The sequence below is a fragment of the Gouania willdenowi genome, chromosome 17 (genome assembly GCF_900634775.1).
Source record: "Gouania willdenowi chromosome 17, fGouWil2.1, whole genome shotgun sequence".
NCBI classification, from domain to species: Eukaryota; Metazoa; Chordata; class Actinopteri; order Blenniiformes; family Gobiesocidae; genus Gouania; species Gouania willdenowi.
This window is the reverse complement of record NC_041060.1, coordinates 22,297,816-22,321,835: the sequence shown is the minus strand read 5'-3', so window position 1 is coordinate 22,321,835 and position 24,020 is coordinate 22,297,816. Positions and strand designations below refer to the sequence as shown.

Here is a 24,020-nt window from a genome sequence, read left to right as displayed (position 1 = left end):
GAAGGAGGAAATGGATTGAAGCCGTCATTAGTCTAAATTCTTTGAACACGTATATCTGACAGCAAAGCCCAAAACTGTACACACAGCTGTAGCCTTTAGATTGATTAATGATTTGGCTGCAATAACGTGATTGTTTGGATCTTTTGTATGAATATAAATGTATAAATATGTGCATGACACACACACACACTGATCAGTGGTAAATGGTAAATGGACTTGATTTTATATAGCGCTTTATCACACACACTGAAGCAGTCTCAAAGCGCTTTACATATCAGCTCATTCACCCAATCACTCTCACATTCACACACCAGTGGGACATGCAAGGCGCTAGTCGACCACTGGGAGTAACTTAGGGTTCAGTGTCTTGCCCAAGGACACTTCGACACATAGTCAGGTACTGGGATCGATCAGAAGACGACCCTCTACCACCTGAGCCACGGTCGCCAGTGTCATTACTAGATATTGTCTTTCCATTACAAGGACAGGAGATAAACTGGGGCATTTGTTATTCCAGTCACACACCTGCGCTGTGCTTGTTGTCATTGGCGATCATTGTCCTGTTTGAAGTCATTCTCAGTACTGAGATGTTATTACAGCCTGTGGTAGAGCTGAGCTGTACTCTGAGAATAAAAGTGTGACTAAAACCTGCCTGTTGTGCTGCAGGATCCTGACCAGGCTTCTGGAAGTGTCCGACGATCCTCAGGTCATCGCAGTGGCTGCGCAACGACGTCGGGGAATACGTCCGTCACTTCCCTCGTGGTAAACGGTGAGGCCTGAGATTAAAGAGGAACATTTGTGGTGGTTCTATCAGTGAATATTCACAAAGAGGTGAACTGATCTACTCACAACTACAGAGTTGATGGTAGAAGAAGAGGAAACGTTCTGTGAGGCATTGGAAACACCTTAATGACACACAAACTGTATTACATTGCATTACATTACAATTCAGCCCTTTAGAACATTTCTGAATCCTAGTACCCACCTTTGTTCGACTACAATATTTTGCTTAGAAAACGATTTAAAACAACTATAGAGCATAATGACTGATTTTAAAGAATCTCATTTTGTAAATAAGTGGAAAAAAACAGTATTTAAAGCAATGGTTCTCAACCTTTTTTAGATCGTGACCCCATTTTTATATCACTCATTTTTTTAGAATTAGTTTTTTTACTGCATTTTAGTTGAACTAAATTTATATTTAACGAAGTGAAAGTATAGAAATAAATTTTTTAAGATTGTGTGTTGTTTTAATCTAAAAAAAAAAATCATTAACTTTTTCAAAAAAAGATTTAAAATGTTCATAAATTTCAGGCGACCTCACATGGGGTCCCGACTCAAAACACGATTTAGTGGCTGAATAGGTCTATTACTACAATTTTTTATCTTTTATTTATTTTATTTATTTATTCAGTTCATTTCCGACATGGTTGCATTCATTCATTTTTTGTCCTTTTGCATGCCGGAAAGGGCGACGGAAAAAGCATTATGCTTATCCAGATCCGTCCCCTAATTGAACACAGATAATTTTACATCAAACCTCGTTTCTTCCTTTTTTTTTTTTTTTTTTTTTTTTGGTCCTTTTTTATGTGATGTGTTCTCGTCTGCAGTCATTGTTCCTGTTGTTACTCCTCTTCACTGTCCTTTTTCTCCGTATCTCCTCGGGCTTCTTTTCCAGTCGTTGTTTACGTTCCTCCAACTCTCCAAACGAAAAGTTCTTCTTCTTCTGGTCATCTCATACCTGGGGGGGGAAACAAGACTGACACTTTATTTGTTAATTGTTGTCTCTCTCTCTCTCTCTCTCAAATACCCCCAGTAGTGCCATCGCGTACCCCCATTTGAGAAACACTGCTTTAGACCATCCAATTCGTCCCGCACGAGAAAATAAAAATCAGAGAAACCATGAATCATGGTGTAATTACCAACTAATTCAGCTAGCTCAGCTAGATATCTCCAAAATAATTTACAAATTCAATGCAACTTCACAATATTAGCTGCACTCACATTTCCCCCATGCTAATATCACGTGATGACAGTCATTTTAATCTCAAATAGTTAAAAGAACTCTGAATTTGTTTCCAAAATCCTGCAATTTTCTTCAAATTATTCCGCAAAATTTCCCCCAAATTACATAAAAATTGTCCACAAAATCTAAAAAATGTGAAGTGAAGATTCTGCAGGAACTGATATGTGTCACTTATGATTTGATATTATCAGTGCCGTATATATTTTATAATTTTTTTTAATACGTGGAAGTACAAAGTAGAGCTCAATAATAATTTTTAAATTCTTAATTTTCCTGCCTAAAATCTGTGGGCCACTTAAGATAAACTGCTCCGTATTTGGCCCCTGAACTAAAGTGAGTTAGACACCCCTGATATAAATGATGAACTGTCAGAAGTCATTATATATTATAGGCTGATGGCTCTACGTGCTTCTTTAACACTGTCAAATATCCGTGATCTCTTTTGGAAGGTTACACCTCACTAAGACTCATTATACACCAGTGTTTCTATAGCGACGCACTTCAGACAAACAAAGCCAAGAGCTTCTGTGGATTGATGATATTGATCCCACAAGTCTGTTTGCTCAGACACGCTGTAGGAAAGACAAAGAGCCAAACATCTGAAGCTGTTCTGAGGAAAAAAGAATCAAACAAGTCTTTTTACTAAGTACGGGATTTATGTTAAAGCAGAGTCCGTGCAGTCCTGTGCTCCCACTTTTGAGGACCTTTAGTGAATAAATAAGCAAATTATTAGGGCTCTAGTCAACAAAGGAGATAGTTGGTCGACCAAGACTATGGCACACGTAGCAATTAGTCGACCAAAAAAAAAAAAAATCAAGGAGGACAAGGAGAAAGAAAAAGAGAGAAATATTTAGTTTTGGCGTTTTGTGGTGCTGATTAGCTTTTAAACACAGACCATTTATGATATGAACCTTATTTAAGCTTTGACCAGAAGCCGACAAAGCAAAAGTGAAACCTACAGGTCTGACAGACATTAGGTATTTATATCTCAACTCGACCTGAAACCGACAATTAAAACCTATTTTTTCCTCATACAAATGACATATTTACATTTGTTTTAGTGGTAAGTCGGCTTTTATTAATAATAACTGTTAATGTCAACATCAGATCAGCACACGGGGAAACAAACGCATGTCAAACACAGGTCTGCAGTGCGCCCCGCTGCACCAGAGACAGCAGTGGATTTTTTTACATAATCCATGTATCAAATATAAGAATAATCCATGTTCTTGTGCAGAAAAAGGATTGATTTAACAGTGGATGTTTGTGCTTCAAGCCTGTCTTAATTTGTTCCCTCTCTGCTCTGAGGACTCACTCACACTGCTGGACATAGTCATGTTTAGGCATTAAATAAATGATATTGATATTTAGTCCTTATCACCTATATAAGTGCATTGCAATTTTTTTTTCAAACAGTATTGAAACTGATACCATTGCTGGGTTGACCAATGAAAATCTTGGTCAACCATGACGGCATCACCAATTAGTCGACTAAACAACCAAAGTTGGCAGCTCTACAAATTAAGCTCTGATATGGCATTTTATCACATAATTTTGATATGTTGGTGATACTTGTTAACTGAGATAGAGCATCTTGTTCTTGGGAGTCGTTTTAGTGTTTGGTGGCATAAATAAAACAGAAATATCCAAATATTAAGCATCATAAACGTATAACTACTTATATTTACAGTAAAAAAAAAAAAAAGAGTGGAAAATAGGGACATGTAGGAGGCATAGAGAAGCCACAGTCTGTACTGGGAGGTCCTGCAGGGTGATGATGAGGGATGAGGGAGGGTTCTTCCATCGTCCATAACCATCTCCACTATCTTTAGGACCTTTAAGCTCCAGGTTGTTTTGGCTGCAGAAATTAAATTATTTAACATTTAATTAGTTGCTACTGGTTGTTTTTAAAACGATTGTTCAATATTCCTTTTTTTTTTTTTTTTTTTTTTTTTTAAATCTGACGTTCTGACTTGGTTCCAACCTTCTGTGACCTTTTAGAAGATCCATGAATAGGGGTTCCTAATGCAGCTGTGAAACCATAATGGGGCTTTTGGCCCTGATTCCTGTGTATTCTTTTGTTTCAGGGTGATTGAGCAGCTGGGAGGGAAGCAGCTGGTGATGAACCACATGCACCACGAGGACCAGCTCGTCCGATACAACGCGCTGCTCGCTGTGCAGAAGCTGATGGTCCACAACTGGTATGAAGTGGAATTTTGCTTTCTTTTGACTTTGACAGATCTACTGCTTTCGGGTGGTTTACTTTAGAAAAAGCAGCAAAATAGTCAGAATTGTTTGTAAAATCATTACAAGTGTATTGATTATCTATACAATAGTTATATATTTAATTTATAATGCACAGTATTTATTTATACTTTAGATATATCCTACTCAAGTACAAGTGATTGTACTCAAGTATGAGTAAGTCATATATATAATACTCAAGTATTAGCTCAATTAAATAGTACTCAAAGTAAAAGTTATTAGTTACTTTCACTCCCACGTTTATTTTTGGCAATAAATGTTGCCATGGTTCCCTTGCATACAGTAAACATCTCATGTATAAACTTAAAAAGGAAGATATCAAATCTTGCACAATTAGAACTAAATTTATTTCCACAAAGGCATCTGAAATAAAATGTTTGTCAGAATGTACAATTCTTTTTTTAAATAAAATAACACCAAGTAATTCAATTAAAAATTAAAATCATTCTCTCCCACTAAGTATAGCTACATTTATGAACTCTAACACTGAGAAAATAACCGGCATTCAAAGCTGTTTACGTTTAATCTGATTGGTCGGCTATGATATGATGCATACTAACTAATTACTTTACTTCTTTTAAAATGCACTTAAGTACAAGTAAAATGAGTGATTTAGAAATACACTTAAAAAAGTACAACTACCCATAAAAGCAACTCAGTTTACAGTAACGTGAGTACTTGTAATTGGTTTCTTTAACCTCCGTTATTTATATATGCACATGAATGTTTTAATGCTGCACTGATAGAGCGTGTGTCTGATTCACAGGGAATACCTGGGACGACAGCTCCAGTCCAGCGACCAGCAGCAGGCGTGAGTGCCAACGCGTTCCCAGTTTAAGCTTCAGCTCTTGGTTTGTGAAAAACTCCACTCTAAACGTTCCCTCCCCCGCTGTAACATGACCAAACTGGTGTGCTTTGTGTCTCTCCTGTTAAGTGGTGTGTTATGATTTTTGTGGCAGTGAACGTGTCGATGTAAAGAACTGTGAGTTATTAAATTATTACTGTAAACCACTGTACGAATAAGAATAAATATGCATATTTGTGTCTTATTCTTCTCTCCACTGTTAATGTGGGACATGTCTCTGCGATGGCATTTCAGAGGTAAAGTTATAGATCAGCTGCTCCTCGTAAAGGAATCTGACATTTATCGGTTGCTACCAACTTTGGTTTTGAGACCTTCCAGTTGCTGACGAACCTCTTGACATTCCCGACTTGACAGCCAATCCTCTCCATCTCTGAGAGTGGGGCAAAGGTAGCTCCACAGACCTTATCAACGTCCAGATCTCTGTCTGAGTAATATAGAACAAGTTGGATGTCCTCACCCGGGGTTTCCACTGGATACGTCTCCGCTGCGCCACGGCACCGATCCGGTATTTCACCGCTGTCCGCCGTCCTGTAATTCACACCGGTTGCTTTTTGAGTGCGCCGCGGTGCGCTCCGGTTGAACGACTGTGACGTCACGAGACGTCTCACGATATTTATATAATTGCGTGAGAACGCAGTTAAATGTATGTGTTATAAACACAATAAACAGATAAACAGGTCAGTGTTCCTAACGAAGACGAACTAGAACGTTGGACTCTGGATTTGTCATAGACACATGTTTTTAGCAACAGCCAACAGAGAAGAGCTAAAACTGCACCAGTAAAACATGAACTAAATCAAAGTTGCTGCAGTTTACAGTGTAGTTACAGTATGAGAGGAATCAATATAATGGATGTGAATTTGTTTTTACACATTATGACGTTTTGGTGATGTATTTACTTGAAATATATTCTGAAGTGTTTTATTTCAAAAAGTAACCCGATATTTTATTGCTGAGTACGTGCTTAATTTCATGTTTAGCTTCATTTGCTCTGTGCTGATTGATGCCTCGTGCTCCGGTGTCCGCTAGAAATAGAAGCCCTGCGTATATCTGGCGGAGGGCACCGGACTACCGCATCTGTGAAGGAGCAGACACGCACCGCAGCGGACCCGGTGGAAATTAACGCATAGAATAAAGGGGAAACCTATCAGCTCCGGTGGAAATTGGGGGTCATGTACGTACGTATTCACTGCTTTAGGCTTTGCAGCCTGAAGTCAGGTTGGATTAGAAACATCAGTGAGGATGCAGGGGGTATCCGTTTTTTTCTATCAGTCGTTAACTCCTCCTACACAATTTGTCTGATTTTGACAAATAAGCTATCAAAACTTGAAAAAGTTCCCAAGATTTATGCTTGTACTTTTATCTTTTGTAACTGAGTTACGTTAAACTAGAGTGGAGCTGCTAAAAATCTTAGCAAACAAATTACAAACCATTCAGCCTTTAACATGTTCAGCTAATATGTTCAACTCTGTTTAACCTTTTCACCCTCATTGATAATGTTAAGCTAATGCTTGGTTAATGCTAGCTAGGTTATTGCAAAGTTAGTGCTAATGCTTGGTTAATGTTATTGCTACTCACTAGGTTAATGCTTGGTTAATGTAAATGCTAGGTTAGTGCTAATGCTAGGATAACATTATTGCTAGGCAAGTGTCAATGCAAGTCTAATGCTGATGTTAGGTTAATGGTAATGCTAGCTAATGGGTAGAGTAATGTTAGTTAATGCTAATGCTAGCTAATAAAATATTAATGCTATGGAAATGCTAGTCTAATGCTGATATTGGGTAATGTTAGCTAATGAAATATTAATGCTAGTCGAATGCTGATGTTAGGTTATTGCTAATGTTAGTTAATGCTAATGAAAATATGAATGCTAGCTAATGCTATGTTAATTCTCATCTTAATGCTGATGTTAGATTAATGCTAATATTAGTTAATACTATGTTAATGCTAGCTAATGGTTATAGTAATGTTAATTAATGCTAATGCTAGCTAATGAAAATAATGCTAAGCTAATGCAGTGTGACGCGGGGCAGCAGCTGCATCCTCTCTTGCATTTATTTGGTTCCATGAAAACAGTCTTCTTTCTGTAGTGCACTTTCATTACCATTCCAAGAGCTCTAACGCACTTTGTTTTGCTCTTTATTATTTTGGCGTCAATTTCTTTGATTTAAGTTCACAAAATACTGGCAGAGCATAGAGACACATTTGGTCAGTTGTTGGTAAGGCATAGATATATGAATGTATTGTTACATCTCTCAGAAGAACTGTAGGTTGAAGAATTACTGTTGCCACGGAACTTCCTACACCCTTTGCACACTAAAGGAAAGTAAGCTAGCTGTCATCGGGTAACTTTACGTATGAAGTTTAAAAAGTTCCGAGCATTAGCCCATTAAGTCAACATGAAACCCATCAGGTAAAGAATAGGAACACAGTGTGTGGCTGTGGCCTAGATTTTATTTTTAAGGGAGTAAAGGACAAACTGCTGAGCACAGAAACTCCCACAAATAGGCTAATGGTGTGAATAATGATAGAAGAATAATAACCCTATTACAGGAGTAAGTCTAATCAAGAACACACAAAACAGAGAAGAGGATTCATTAGTGCTTTAATATCTTAAATGCCTTTTTTTTTGTGGGCTGAGTAATGAGACAATTTGAGCCAATAATTTGACCCAATATCATAGGCCCTGTCCCTTTGCTCTTTGACCCATCACAGCAACGTGGCTACATGCTAAGCTAACCCAAACATGTAAGACTGGTCACTAGGATAAACTAAAGAAATAAAAAACATCTCCGTCCACATAGATCTCAAAAAATCTGATGGTAAGTTCACAACCCAAAGTTTAGGCTGTGTTTGAAATCACATACTAACATTCTATAACCCACTCAATGAGTATTTACTGTCTACTATATACTATTAGTATGGTTGGGATGATGACCGTTCCCGAAGTATACTTAAGTTTCCCAAGATGCATTTTGAACCTCCAACAACACAAATCTGAAACTCACTGAGGTTAAATATCTCAGGTGATTCTCCACCTTTGAAAGTTCTGAAAACATTTTAAGCAAGAAAGTGACCAAGTACAATATCAACATGTGGTCATTTGATCCATAAAACTCCCGGAAAACACATTTCACACCCGCCTTTGTGCTACTGACAAAACTTCATGTTAACTTCAAAACAAGAGCCCTAATTACAAAGCAAACTAATGAAGACAAGAAGAGTTTGACTTTTAGCTTGAAACTGGTCCCAGGATGATTTACTTTCCGCTCACAATGCATCATGGGGCAGGTGAGTATGACTGGTGTGTCTGGGTATTTCTATGATTGGTGTGAATGAATAATGGTTTCTGTAGCACACTTAAAGTCTCCTTGAAAAAAGCACTATATAAATCCAGTCATTATTATTGTTATAAGGTGAAGGGATTCCTTAAAATGTGTTGTAACTCCTACAATGTTAATTCATTTTACCAGGCAAATCATTTGTTGGTTAGGTTAAAGTCGGCAAAGATGGCAGCACTTAGTAACAGTTAATACAAATACGCAATTAAAATAAAAGAACAACAACAGACCAAACAGAAAAGCAGAATTGTGAATTCAGAAACAGGCCAACCACAAGAAATAAATGTTTTTATTCTGTCTCAAAATGGTGTCACTGCCAGGTCGGCTTTGATGCACTTCCTCGCCTTCTGTTGTTGCTTTTTGTGATTTACAGCGGTTCATTCTCACCTGTCAGTGAACTCTGAACCTTGAAACTGTAGGTTTGATTCCCACTTATTATGCTGCCCCACATGCTGCTAAGGGTCAGTGTGTAAGTGGACACGTGCTTTCCCTCTCTTCATCGTTCCTTCTTTCAGCTTTGTTTGTCCTCTTTTTGAAAGAAGACAGAAAACTGTTTAGCCACTTCAGACCTTCTATTCTAACGAGGAACCACGTCTCTTTCATCTCTCACAGCCTTTTGGAGGAGATCAACTGGTCCTGCTCATCGGCTAGTCCAGCAATAAATAAATAAATGCGTAATATGCCTTTTATTTTAAAGAAACTTTTCTTTTGACAGGCGTGCTGTGAAATGCATGTTGCACAGGAAAAAATATAGATTTATGTTTGAAAAAATATGATATATTTTACGTTTTAATGACCGTGACAAAATGTGGGTTCCAGGGTGACACCAGTTGAGAACCCCTGGTCTAGTTTCACACTTTCCGACATTGATACACACCGACATGCATAGATATTGACACACATTTACACTATGTCCGTGCACGCATACACATACAGTATAATATATTTAAGCCCCATTTCCTTCAGTACACTTTCCCAGTATGGAAAAAGGTCTTTATACTGTATGTCCAGCATTGCTCTGGACAATCTATTATTTTAAGGGGCAGGGCTACTCAACTACAGTTTGCCGTGGGCCATATTGTCGGAAGGCAATGGTTTGTGGGACGGACATTCCTGGTACAGTTGCTCTCGTAGTGAACTGACACAAAGCACCATCACATTTTCAATATTTTTATTGAACTCTTCAAATTCTATAAACAGCACAAGTAATGAAAAATACAAGCAGCTTCAAGTTTAATTAAATAATAATCACAACATCTGCTGTTTAAAAAATGCGAGAAATAAGTAAACTGAAAACGTCTGTGGCTAAAACATCCACCCTTCTCGCAGGTGTCGTATCCGACAGAGGAATAACCTTCATAGAAGATATTACCTGTTGTTTCACTTTGTTGTCTATTGTCCGAAAATCGTCACAAAGTGCTGCAAACTGTCACAAAGCCGTGTGTGTACAGTTTTTAGCGAACATTAAACAATTTATTCACTAATTATTGACAGATGGGCCACGGGCTGGTTGAGGATTGGGCCGGATTTGGCCCACGGAACACGAGTTGAATAATGGTGGTATAGAGTTTTAAAGGAGAAAAAAATTATATATAAAGAGAGTTTCAAAGGAGGAGCTTTAGGCTATATTTTGGTGGACATATGGCAGTTTATGGGTAGAATTACCAGTTCTATGTTGAGTGGAATGAGTAGCAGGAGACAGAAGCTGCTGATTCATGGCCTTACTATTGTATTTTGCGCTCTGTCAGTTTAAAGTGTTTGAAATGCTATATTGGTGCTATATTTGATAGCTTTCCTAGCACAATCTACATACCTGAGCTAGCATCAGTAAGATCTAATAAATAATATCTATTATCACTGTGTGCTAAGTTATGAAGATGTTACTTTTGAGGCTTATATATCTACTTTTCAGTGTTATCAGCATAGTCGAAGTCAGATCTGCCTGAAATAATCAAGATTTAAAGGCTTAACATTGAGGAACAAAATCCTTGTCCTTTGAATCGCCAAAAGAAAACGATTGTCACCATGTTTTATTGATCAAACCTCTCGTTCTCGTAAGCGAGGGTCAGAATATCTCTGTTCCCATGGCGACCATCCAAACAGGTCAAGGATGGCCAGTGCTGTTGAGCGTAGGGCCACCTACAGTGTGATTAGACACAGTCTGTTAATTAGTGTAGGACCTATACCAAGCATGAGTAACTCTCTAACTACATTCATCATGACCCTTCACCAGTTCAACAAATAACTTTTGCAATAACAAAGAAAAAAAAAAAAACAAATTTGGCCCTCAGAGTTTTAAATTTCAAAATTTTCTGGGAGAGGATGCCCCCAGAGCCCTCTATAGCATTTGCGCCACTGGCGCTCGCTCACATGCTATACACGACCCCACTATGCTTTGAAAAATTTCTGGTGAGAACCCTGGTTATCAACTGACAAGTAAAAATCACACGTAAATTATGATGCTTGCTGGCCAGACAAGCTGATTTAAACCATCTTCAATGCCTGGATGTTTGACTTTTTTAACCAACTAAATATCTTAACTGAAATTTAAACTCCGTCTATAGCAGTGCTCCTGCTTGAGGAAAGTGAGTTTGCCCCTAAACTTGCAAAATATAACTGCCTTCTTTTCCCTGTGTAAGCAGAGCATTAAAGCCTTTAAAACACCTTCACACAAGCACATAAAACTCTTTGAATTAGAAGTAATTAAACTAAATCATGTCCCTCGGGGGTCTCTGTAATCCCACACCTTTCCTTGCTTTCTTTTTCAGTTTGGAGTCCAATGTTATGTTATCGAGTCAAATGAAAAGGGATGTACAAAGCTAATTTTATTGAACTGATAATTAATGTGCCTCCCTGGTAGACAGAAGGTTTAAGCACTCTCCAGAAACAGCCGTCAGATCTGATTTCCCTGCGGTCCTATTTGGCACATTTGTTGCAACTGAAAACAAGATGTGACTTATAACAACAGCCGAGCTCATAAATGTTACATTAATGGGATTTATGATTGTGCTGGTCGCTGTATTGCTCACAACCTCTCTTGAATATTTGATGTAGTCCTTAGAGCTTTTTTCCTGTTCATTATTTCTGCTGCCAGGTAATAAAATGCATCTAGTCTTTGCTGATTGGGAGGAATCCATTGTCAAGCTTTTAGGAAACTCGTTATGAGGAAATCTTTAAACAGACAAAGTCTAACTGTGTATCAGTCAGAATCGGAACCATGAGGGAGCTACACCTCCAATGGATGCAGCGTTGTGAATACCAAACAGAACATTCATGTTGAGCCAGCCTGTTGAACTTTGAGCTTTTTAACTCATTCACTGCCAGCCATTTTCAGAGCAGCCCCTCAGTGCCAGGCATTTTAGGTGATTTTCACTGATTTTTCAAGACCTACAGAATATTTTGTCGTATGACAATCTGACATCTGAAGGTTAGAGTTTCTACTTTCATCATAAAAAAGAATTGTGTTTCTAGCTTGTTTGGTTCTTCTGTAATCAGCAGTTGAATGGAGGCAAGTTTCACACAAATCGCCAGTTTGTGACAAAAAGATGAGAAAAACGTCTTTGTGACTTTAAAGCAATTTTTTTTGCTTTAGGTACACCTCAACTAAAGGTGTGAATGAAAATCATTTTCACGATATATCGCTATTTTTTTGGGTGCCGTTTTTAAATCGACATTTTTATTTAAAAAATCGATTTTGTTTCTTTTTTTTATTTGTGCAATATTTCAGTGGTGGTTACAATGCTTTCAATGTGTTGCAATGGTTATTTGATGCACTTGATTTTATGATGGCAGTGTGTAATGCCTGCAATATTTATGTATGCACAGACATTTTCATATAATCTGGTCAGATCAGTGCATAAACTAACACAATAGGATAAATTATATTTTTTTCTTATTTTTGTGCATTATCAATAACTCAATGTTCTCACTTACAGTTGTTACAATGTCGTCATTGTGTTGTCATGGTTACTTTGAGACTTCTACACAGTACTTTCAGTGAAAAGAAACTTGTTGCACTTTATTTTATGATGGCAGTTTGTAACACTGCATTTTCTTTTTTTCAGTGAAAATGTGCAAAAGCACTGATAATAAATAATAAATAGGATGTTTTGAAGCAAATAGTTTTGATTGAATTTATTCTCTGAATGATCAATATCTTCTGATGAACATATACAGATACTTCATTTTTCATCTTTACATTTAATTTTGATATTGACTGGGTAGACAATATCATATTGTGACCCAAGTATTGCAGTATGTATCGTATTGCAACATCCTTGCCAATACTCACCCCTAACCTCAACATTGGTTTCCTTCTATAAAACTACAAAAAAAACACTGAGACCTGGCTTTTGATGGGAAAATTATTATTATTTTTCTATCTCGGTCAGAGTTCAATGGTTTGCTTACTGTATTTTCACCGTCCTTCAAGTCTCTCCCCCCGACATTTTCCACACATGCAACTTCCTCCTCCTCCCAGACATGCTAAGTGTCACTGCTTGCTCCGTTTTTCTCAATAGTCTACTTAGTTCCACACATGCTCTGGTCGAGTGTGCACTGCTTTGAGCTGCTGGGAACTTCAGCATCAACTCTGGTAGCACCATTTTCTGTCTTGTAAACTCCTTTCCTCTCCCTCTGAGCTCTGCCCATCACGGGTGATCTCTCATCCAAAGGTGCGCTGCTGCCACCTACATGTCACCAGTTATTCACTACATCATTGTACAAGTTCTATATTCACGGGAAACCTTTGTCACACTGTCTCCTAGCAACACCAGCCGAAAACACAATTCACGTCTTCAGACGTGAATGGCACTCAATGAGTTAAAAAAAAAGCTCCAATGGTAACCTTGTTCAGTCAAACACAGCTCTTCTGTCCTTGCTCAGAGCACAGTGCTCTTTCAATAGGGTTGATTGCATGATTGAAACATGGGATCAAAACAAACGTATTTCAATGTCATCTCCAAGAAAGTATTAAATGGTTTTTGTGCTGCAGCGTTTGAGATCCGTTGATGTCCCGTGAGTCGTGATGTGCTTGGGTTCACAGTTACTAATGGTGAAGGTTGTTCTTTGTCTGATGGAGATTTGAAATCATATTTCAGTGGTTTGCTTTAGCTACTGTGTGTTTGTGCCTGGTTTATGGGGCCAGTTTGAGTCTATCATTACTAAATTCCACAGATGTTAAGCAAATGCAGCATCTATTTTCAGGGCCTGGTTTACGAAGATCCTAAATAAGGAGGGCTAAATTCTGGACGTGGTTAAAAGCTCAAATGCATCATGTGTTTAGCCCATGTTTTAAAGTTAGTGCACATTGTTACACTTGCAAACCTTTAGTAAATCATCCTCAAAGAGGTAATTTAAGGCTCATTGTGACATTGATAGTTCCTTTTTTCTGTTGCACACACAGCACAGGACTTAGAGACAGATTTTGATCAGCAGGTTGTAATATCGATCAACTTGTATTTAGTGTCTTCCTTCACCTTGTCTGTACATGCTATCGAAGGTCAGCACTACATGTCGAGCAGCCTTTTTGCGGCAGCTATGCATGTTTTATTATTGAAATTTAATAAATACATTTGTTTTACTGCATACTTGTGACAATCACCAGTCCTCCCTAAGGAAGAGAAAGAAAAGCTTTATTATAGGGAGAATATGAAAAGAGAGGGCAGTGGGGGTGGGGGGTAAGGGAACAGGGAAGAGGGAGTCGGGGTAGGACAATGGTAGGGGTGGGGAAAGAGTTGACTATTTTAAGGTGAGAGTGAAATGTTACATTTATTTATAAAGTGCTTTACAACCCAGAAGGTAACTCAAGAGCTTCACATTAACAAAATCAACAACAGTAATGGATGCTTGCTCTCTGTTTAGATCTAAATCCTGCAGGATTACAGCTCTGCAGAACTGAGTTTAGACTCCTGTGTGTTGGTGTTCTTTTGTATTAATGCAAAATTGAGTCCATTGCTTGCTTGTGTGTCTCTCATTCACGGTGAACGTTCATTGAATGTGTCTTTGCATGTTTTTTTTTTTGCATACCTGTACATCATAGTGTATTTGTGAGTGTGTATGTCTTTGTACATGCAGCGGTTTCTCCAAGAGTTTATTGTTCAATTCTGAAATACCTGGAGACTTAATTTAGACTTGTTAAATTTTTCACGAGCATTTATTTGTTTGTTTGTTGGCAGGGTTACATCAAAAGTACTGAATTTTGACATTTTAATCAAAGATAGACCTTACGCCATGAAAGATCCCATTAACTTTTGGAATCAATACTGATTCTGGATTTGTTTCAGAAATCTCTCATCATTGGTGAAATTTCAAAAATTCATATCTCTGTTTGGAATTGTCAATCTTAACCATGAAATCTGGCTCAGTTATGTGGGTTTGGTTTCTTAATTACCTCACTAAGTTTCATCCGTATTGTATGATTTTTCAAACAAAAAAAATGGGGGTACCCATGCATTTGGACCTACTGTATTGTACTTAATAGGGATGGAAATTTCCTCCAAGCCTTTAAAGTGTGAATGATCATGGTTCCAGGTATGTTTTAATACTGTCATGCTTTTGGCATTCTAGACTGTGTGTTGTGTAATTTGCAGCTCTGTAGGGTGGTATTACCTGCATCATTTAGCAAATCTATTCCAAGGTGTTACCTGTTCCTCTGTCAGAGTGCACTGGTGTGTGAACTTGAAAATGTGGTTGATAATGAAAAAAGCTCTCAATGCAGTTCCAGGTCAGTGTGTTTTAATACGAAAGGAAAACACATCAAACCATTGGGAGACCATTACAAAAAGGTCCAAACCCAGGACATTCTCACCGTGAAGCCAACCGTGTGCTTTTTCTCCTTTCAAATCGTGACTTTCTGTTCCCTCCTTTTCACTTTTTTCTCCCTAGAACTTTCTGGAGAAGTCCACTGAGAGGGAAACTCGTCAGGAGTACGCTCTTGCCATGATTCAGTGCAAGGTCCTGAAGCAGCTGGAAAATCTGGACCAGCAGAAGTACGACGACGAGGACATCACCGAAGACATCAAGTTCCTGTTGGAGAGGCTGGGAGAGAGCGTGCAGGATCTGAGGTGCCCCAAGCAATTTCACATTCCCACTTCATCTCCTGTCTTAAGTGCTGCCACTACACAGGAGAGACATGTGGGACGCACATGTGTGGATGTGTGCGCGTGACATGATACTTTCACGTCTTTGAAGCTGTTCACTACTTCTACTGCCTCTGACATCAGGCTCTCATCTAAGCCAGAGTTTTTTGAAAACACACATGTTGCAGAATATACAACAAAGACATGGTTTGAGTATTAAATTTGGTATTTTAGTAAATCTCACAAAAGTTTGCGACTTACTCACACATTAATTGGCTGTGACTGAGGCTGGGCGATTAATCTATATTTTAATCAAACTATATAGAAAAAATATATAATTTATACCAATATTTAATTTTAAAGATGATTTTCTACTTCTTCCTATGTATGCCTCTCACACAAACACTTAAATCTGTTGAAATGCCCCTGAAACCCCTTCCTACCAACACAATCGATCCACCATGATGTAATTTGGTTGTAATTTGTCACTTTTAAATCCCTCCATATAAGTCAAAATCAATTTTCCCTTTTAATCATATGTTTTAGCTCGTTTGATGAGTACAGCTCTGAGCTGAAGTCCGGCCGCCTGGAGTGGAGCCCCGTCCACAAGTCTGAAAAGTTCTGGCGTGAAAACGCCGTCCGACTGAATGAGAAGAACTACGAGCTCCTCAAGTAAGACCATGTTTTTATCCTCTAAGGTCTGCGTGACTTTGAAAACATGCCCGTGCCAAATCAAAACTTCTCTAAAATCCCTTTGGTTGAAAATAATATGTTACACTTAGTAAAATACATGTATTTTTATACGTTTGTGTATCATTCTGGTGTTCTGGATTAATGGATAATGGACAATTGAGTTGAATCTGACATTTTTGTTCACTTTTGGCTATTTTAAGTGATGGTAGACTGCAGCAGAAATAATGCTGACATCACAGGGTTCCTATGGGTGCACTAACCTTTAGGATGTCCTGACTTGGAGCCTAAATACTGCAGCACAAATTTTATTTCCTTTGTGTGCTCAGAAAAAAAGCACATGCCTCAGTCACTACTGGTGACATTCTATCACTGCTCCATCAGGAGCATTTTGACAAACTGCTGCATGGCCCAGAAACCCACAGGCTGAGGGTCTTTTTAAACTGCATTTTTAGTTGAACTAGATTTATATTTCACAAAGTGAAAGTATATAAATACAGTGTGTTGTTTCAATTAAAAAAAAAAAAAAAAAAAAGTAATTTAAAAAAATCAACCCCATTTAAACTCTAGGCGACCCCACATGGGGTCCCAACCCCAAGGTTTAAAAACAGTGATTCAGTGGCTCCCAAATAGATTTATTTCTGTAGTTTTTATCATGTCTGGTCATTTCACGCCTGGAGTGGAACCAAGACTGACACTTTATTTATTAATTGTCCCCTCTCTCTCTCTCTCTCTCTCTCTCTCTCTCTCTCTCTCTCTCTCTCTCTCTCTCTCTCTCTCTCTCTCTCTCTACCCCTGTAGTGCCATTGCGTACCCCATTTGAGAAACGCTGCACTACACCACCGTGCTGCCCTCGGTGCAGTTTTCCTCTGAAGAATCTTTAATTATGCATTGACCAACGTATTTAGCCACACCTTGTTTGTCAGGGTTAGGACGTCTCATCTCCTTTAAAGGGTGATCTTAATGCATTGCAAGACATTTTGGACAATGTGATGCTTCCAGCTTTGTGGGAACAGTTTAGAGAAGGCATTTTGTTATTCCAACAGTGCACAAAGCCAGGATCATGTAAACTGGAACCAGGCCTTCTCATCCAACGTCTGTGCCTGACCTCACTAATGCTCTACATAATGAACATGGACACAAGTTCCTACAGAAACACTCTAACGTCTGATAGAAACTTTCCCAGCAGATGTAAATTAGTTTTAGGCTAACTCTAATACAGTGAGTCAAATGGTAACATTTATATTTTTTATTGCACATGGCCCTTTACAAATCAACAAAACCCTTCAGACAATAGAGGAAGCTGTTAGAGATGCAGAAGGACCTACTGTATGTTGAAGGAGGAAATGGATTTGAAGCCGTCATTAGTCTAAATTCTTTGAACACGTATATCTGACAGCAAAGCCCAAAACTGTACACACAGCTGTAGCCTTTAGATTGATTAATGATTTGGCTGCAATAACGTGATTGTTTGGATCTTTTGTATGAATATAAATGTATAAATATGTGCATGACACACACACACACACTGATCAGTGGTAAATGGTAAATGGACTTGATTTTATATAGCGCTTTATCACCACACTGAAGCAGTCTCAAAGCGCTTTACATATCAGCTCATTCACCCAATCACTCTCACATTCACACACCAGTGGGACATGCAAGGCGCTAGTCGACCACTGGGAGTAACTTAGGGTTCAGTGTCTTGCCCAAGGACACTTCGACACATAGTCAGGTACTGGGATCGATCAGAAGACGACCCTCTACCACCTGAGCCACGGTCGCCAGTGTCATTACTAGATATTGTCTTTCCATTACAAGGACAGGAGATAAACTGGGGCATTTGTTATTCCAGTCACACACCTGCGCTGTGCTTGTTGTCATTGGCGATCATTGTCCTGTTTGAAGTCATTCTCAGTACTGAGATGTTATTACAGCCTGTGGTAGAGCTGAGCTGTACTCTGAGAATAAAAGTGTGACTAAAACCTGCCTGTTGTGCTGCAGGATCCTGACCAGGCTTCTGGAAGTGTCCGACGATCCTCAGGTCATCGCAGTGGCTGCGCACGACGTCGGGGAATACGTCCGTCACTTCCCTCGTGGTAAACGGTGAGGCCTGAGATTAAAGAGGAACATTTGTGGTGGTTCTATCAGTGAATATTTCACAAAGAGGTGAACTGATCTACTCACAACTACAGAGTTGATGGTAGAAGAAGAGGAAACGTTCTGTGAGGCATTGGAAACACCTTAATGACACACAAACTGTATTACATTGCATTACATTACAATTCAGCCCTTTAGAACATTTCTGAATCCTAGTACCCCTTTGTTCGACTACAATATTTTGCTTAGAAAACGATTTAAAACAACTATAGAGCATAATGACTGATTTTAAAGAATCTCATTTTGTAAATAAGTGGAAAAAAACAGTATTTAAAGCAATGGTTCTCAACCTTTTTTAGATCGTGACCCCATTTTTATATCACTCATTTTTTTAGAATTAGTTTTTTACTGCATTTTAGTTGAACTAAATTTATATTTAACGAAGTGAAAGTATAGAAATAAATTTTTTTAAGATTGTGTGTTGTTTTAATCTAAAAAAAAAAATCATTAAACTTTTTCAAAAAAAGATTTAAAATGTTCATAAATTTCAGGCGACCTCACATGGGGTCCCGACTCAAAACACAGATTTAGTGGCTGAATAGGTCTATTACTACAATTTTTTATCTTTTATTTATTTTATTTATTTATTCAGTTCATTTCCGACATGGTTGCATTCATTCATTTTTTTGTCCTTTTGCATGCCGGAAAGGGCGACGGAAAAAAGCATTATGCTTATCCAGATCCGTCCCCTAATTTGAACACAGATAATTTTACATCAAACCTCGTTTCTTCCCTTTTTTTTTTTTTTTTTTTTTTTTGGTCCTTTTTTATGTGATGTGTTCTCGTCTGCAGTCATTGTTCCTGTTGTTACTCCTCTTCACTGTCCTTTTTCTCCGTATCTCCTCGGGCTTTCTTTTCCAGTCGTTGTTTACGTTCCTCCAACTCTCCAAACGAAAAGTTCTTCTTCTTTCTGGTCATCTCATACCTGGGGGGGGAAACAAGACTGACACTTTATTTGTTAATTGTTGTCTCTCTCTCTCTCTCTCTCTCAAATACCCCCAGTAGTGCCATCGCGTACCCCCATTTGAGAAACACTGCTTTAGACCATCCAATTCGTCCCGCACGAGAAAATAAAAATCAGAGAAACCATGAATCATGGTGTAAATTACCAACTAATTCAGCTAGCTCAGCTAGATATCTCCAAAATAATTTACAAATTCAATGCAACTTCACAATATTAGCTGCACTCACATTTCCCCCATGCTAATATCACGTGATGACAGTCATTTTAATCTCAAATAGTTAAAAGAACTCTGAATTTGTTTCCAAAATCCTGCAATTTTCTTCAAATTATTCCGCAAAATTTCCCCCAAATTACATAAAAATTGTCCACAAAATCTAAAAAATGTGAAGTGAAGATTCTGCAGGAACTGATATGTGTCACTTATGATTTGATATTATCAGTGCCGTATATATTTTATAATTTTTTTTAATACGTGGAAGTACAAAGTAGAGCTCAATAATAATTTTTAAATTCTTAATTTTCCTGCCTAAAATCTGTGGGCCACTTAAGATAAACTGCTCCGTATTTGGCCCCTGAACTAAAGTGAGTTAGACACCCCTGATATAAATGATGAACTGTCAGAAGTCATTATATATTATAGGCTGATGGCTCTACGTGCTTCTTTAACACTGTCAAATATCCGTGATCTCTTTTGGAAGGTTACACCTCACTAAGACTCATTATACACCAGTGTTTCTATAGCGACGCACTTCAGACAAACAAAGCCAAGAGCTTCTGTGGATTGATGATATTGATCCCACAAGTCTGTTTGCTCAGACACGCTGTAGGAAAGACAAAGAGCCAAACATCTGAAGCTGTTCTGAGGAAAAAAGAATCAAACAAGTCTTTTTACTAAGTACGGGATTTATGTTAAAGCAGAGTCCGTGCAGTCCTGTGCTCCCACTTTTGAGGACCTTTAGTGAATAAATAAGCAAATTATTAGGGCTCTAGTCAACAAAGGAGATAGTTGGTCGACCAAGACTATGGCACACGTAGCAATTAGTCGACCAAAAAAAAAAAAATCAAGGAGGACAAGGAGAAAGAAAAAGAGAGAAATATTTAGTTTTGGCGTTTTGTGGTGCTGATTAGCTTTTAAACACAGACCATTTATGATATGAACCTTATTTAAGCTTTGACCAGAAGCCGACAAAGCAAAAGTGAAACCTACAGGTCTGACAGACATTAGGTATTTATATCTCAACTCGACCTGAAACCGACAATTAAAACCTATTTTTTCCTCATACAAATGACATATTTACATTTGTTTTAGTGGTAAGTCGGCTTTTATTAATAATAACTGTTAATGTCAACATCAGATCAGCACACGGGGAAACAAACGCATGTCAAACACAGGTCTGCAGTGCGCCCCGCTGCACCAGAGACAGCAGTGGATTTTTTTACATAATCCATGTATCAAATATAAGAATAATCCATGTTCTTGTGCAGAAAAAGGATTGATTTAACAGTGGATGTTTGTGCTTCAAGCCTGTCTTAATTTGTTCCCTCTCTGCTCTGAGGACTCACTCACACTGCTGGACATAGTCATGTTTAGGCATTAAATAAATGATATTGATATTTAGTCCTTATCACCTATATAAGTGCATTGCAATTTTTTTTTCAAACAGTATTGAAACTGATACCATTGCTGGGTTGACCAATGAAAATCTTGGTCAACCATGACGGCATCACCAATTAGTCGACTAAACAACCAAAGTTGGCAGCTCTACAAATTAAGCTCTGATATGGCATTTTATCACATAATTTTGATATGTTGGTGATACTTGTTAACTGAGATAGAGCATCTTGTTCTTGGGAGTCGTTTTAGTGTTTGGTGGCATAAATAAAACAGAAATATCCAAATATTAAGCATCATAAACGTATAACTACTTATATTTACAGTAAAAAAAAAAAAAAGAGTGGAAAATAGGGACATGTAGGAGGCATAGAGAAGCCACAGTCTGTACTGGGAGGTCCTGCAGGGTGATGATGAGGGATGAGGGAGGGTTCTTCCATCGTCCATAACCATCTCCACTATCTTTAGGACCTTTAAGCTCCAGGTTGTTTTGGCTGCAGAAATTAAATTATTTAACATTTAATTAGTTGCTACTGGTTGTTTTTAAAACGATTGTTCAATATTCCTTTTTTTTTTTTTTTTTTTTTTTTAAATCTGACGTTCTGACTTGGTTCCAACCTTCTGTGACCTTTTAGAAGATCCATGAATAGGGGTTCCTAATGCAGCTGTGAAACCATAATGGGGCTTTTGGCCCTGATTCCTGTGTATTCTTTTGTTTCAGGGTGATTGAGCAGCTGGGAGGGAAGCAGCTGGTGATGAACCACATGCACCACGAGGACCAGCTCGTCCGATACAACGCGCTGCTCGCTGTGCAGAAGCTGATGGTCCACAACTGGTATGAAGTGGAATTTTGCTTTCTTTTGACTTTGACAGATCTACTGCTTTCGGGTGGTTTACTTTAGAAAAAGCAGCAAAATAGTCAGAATTGTTTGTAAAATCATTACAAGTGTATTGATTATCTATACAATAGTTATATATTTAATTTATAATGCACAGTATTTATTTATACTTTAGATATATCCTACTCAAGTACAAGTGATTGTACTCAAGTATGAGTAAGTCATATATATAATACTCAAGTATTAGCTCAATTAAATAGTACTCAAAGTAAAAGTTATTAGTTACTTTCACTCCCACGTTTATTTTTGGCAATAAATGTTGCCATGGTTCCCTTGCATACAGTAAACATCTCATGTATAAACTTAAAAAGGAAGATATCAAATCTTGCACAATTAGAACTAAATTTATTTTCCACAAAGGCATCTGAAATAAAATGTTTGTCAGAATGTACAATTCTTTTTTTAAATAAAATAACACCAAGTAATTCAATTAAAAATTAAAATCATTCTCTCCCACTAAGTATAGCTACATTTATGAACTCTAACACTGAGAAAATAACCGGCATTCAAAGCTGTTTACGTTTAATCTGATTGGTCGGCTATGATATGATGCATACTAACTAATTACTTTACTTCTTTTAAAATGCACTTAAGTACAAGTAAAATGAGTGATTTAGAAATACACTTAAAAAAGTACAACTACCCATAAAAGCAACTCAGTTACAGTAACGTGAGTACTTGTAATTGGTTTCTTTAACCTCCGTTATTTATATATGCACATGAATGTTTTAATGCTGCACTGATAGAGCGTGTGTCTGATTCACAGGGAATACCTGGGACGACAGCTCCAGTCCAGCGACCAGCAGCAGGCGTGAGTGCCAACGCGTTCCCAGTTTAAGCTTCAGCTCTTGGTTTTGTGAAAAACTCCACTCTAAACGTTCCCTCCCCCGCTGTAACATGACCAAACTGGTGTGCTTTGTGTCTCTCCTGTTAAGTGGTGTGTTATGATTTTTGTGGCAGTGAACGTGTCGATGTAAAGAACTGTGAGTTATTAAATTATTACTGTAAACCACTGTACGAATAAGAATAAATATGCATATTTGTGTCTTATTCTTCTCTCCACTGTTAATGTGGGACATGTCTCTGCGATGGCATTTCAGAGGTAAAGTTATAGATCAGCTGCTCCTCGTAAAGGAATCTGACATTTATCGGTTGCTACCAACTTTGGTTTTGAGACCTTCCAGTTGCTGACGAACCTCTTGACATTCCCGACTTGACAGCCAATCCTCTCCATCTCTGAGAGTGGGGCAAAGGTAGCTCCACAGACCTTATCAACGTCCAGATCTCTGTCTGAGTAATATAGAACAAGTTGGATGTCTCACCCGGGGTTTCCACTGGATACGTCTCCGCTGCGCCACGGCACCGATCCGGTATTTCACCGCTGTCCGCCGTCCTGTAATTCACACCGGTTGCTTTTTGAGTGCGCCGCGGTGCGCTCCGGTTGAACGACTGTGACGTCACGAGACGTCTCACGATATTTATATAATTGCGTGAGAACGCAGTTAAATGTATGTGTTATAAACACAATAAACAGATAAACAGGTCAGTGTTCCTAACGAAGACGAACTAGAACGTTGGACTCTGGATTTGTCATAGACACATGTTTTTAGCAACAGCCAACAGAGAAGAGCTAAAACTGCACCAGTAAAACATGAACTAAATCAAAGTTGCTGCAGTTTACAGTGTAGTTACAGTATGAGAGGAATCAATATAATGGATGTGAATTTGTTTTTACACATTATGACGTTTTGGTGATGTATTTACTTGAAATATATTCTGAAGTGTTTTATTTCAAAAAGTAACCCGATATTTTATTGCTGAGTACGTGCTTAATTTCATGTTTAGCTTCATTTGCTCTGTGCTGATTGATGCCTCGTGCTCCGGTGTCCGCTAGAAATAGAAGCCCTGCGTATATCTGGCGGAGGGCACCGGACTACCGCATCTGTGAAGGAGCAGACACGCACCGCAGCGGACCCGGTGGAAATTAACGCATAGAATAAAGGGGAAACCTATCAGCTCCGGTGGAAATTGGGGGTCATGTACGTACGTATTCACTGCTTTAGGCTTTGCAGCCTGAAGTCAGGTTGGATTAGAAACATCAGTGAGGATGCAGGGGGTA

At 38.3% G+C, this 24,020-nt stretch overlaps 1 protein-coding gene and 1 long non-coding RNA gene across 2 annotated transcripts; both read left to right on the top strand.

Moving 5' to 3' along the window:
* The first annotated feature begins 710 nt into the window (after window positions 1–710).
* On the top strand, window positions 711–5,340 carry LOC114479709 (uncharacterized). The gene is made up of 3 exons (XR_003676011.1): window positions 711–769; window positions 4,114–4,227; window positions 5,058–5,340. It is a non-coding gene; the product is annotated as an uncharacterized LOC114479709 (long non-coding RNA).
* A 3,098-nt stretch (window positions 5,341–8,438) lies between these two features.
* On the top strand, window positions 8,439–22,951 carry LOC114479649 (V-type proton ATPase subunit H). Its single transcript, XM_028473426.1, has 6 exons — window positions 8,439–8,447; window positions 15,383–15,561; window positions 16,123–16,248; window positions 18,271–18,372; window positions 21,724–21,837; window positions 22,668–22,951. Exons 1-6 carry the CDS (start codon window positions 8,439–8,441, stop codon window positions 22,714–22,716), a joined length of 579 nt encoding a protein of 192 aa, XP_028329227.1. The 3' UTR covers window positions 22,717–22,951.
* Window positions 22,952–24,020: the final 1,069 nt, after the last annotated feature.

Coding starts and splice junctions, on each gene's coding strand:
- LOC114479649 (XM_028473426.1), top strand. Junction 16,249..18,270: donor AAGAACTACGAGCTCCTCAA/GTAAGACCATGT, acceptor GTTGTGCTGCAG/GATCCTGACCAGGCTTCTGG. Junction 21,838..22,667: donor AAGCTGATGGTCCACAACTG/GTATGAAGTGGA, acceptor TCTGATTCACAG/GGAATACCTGGGACGACAGC.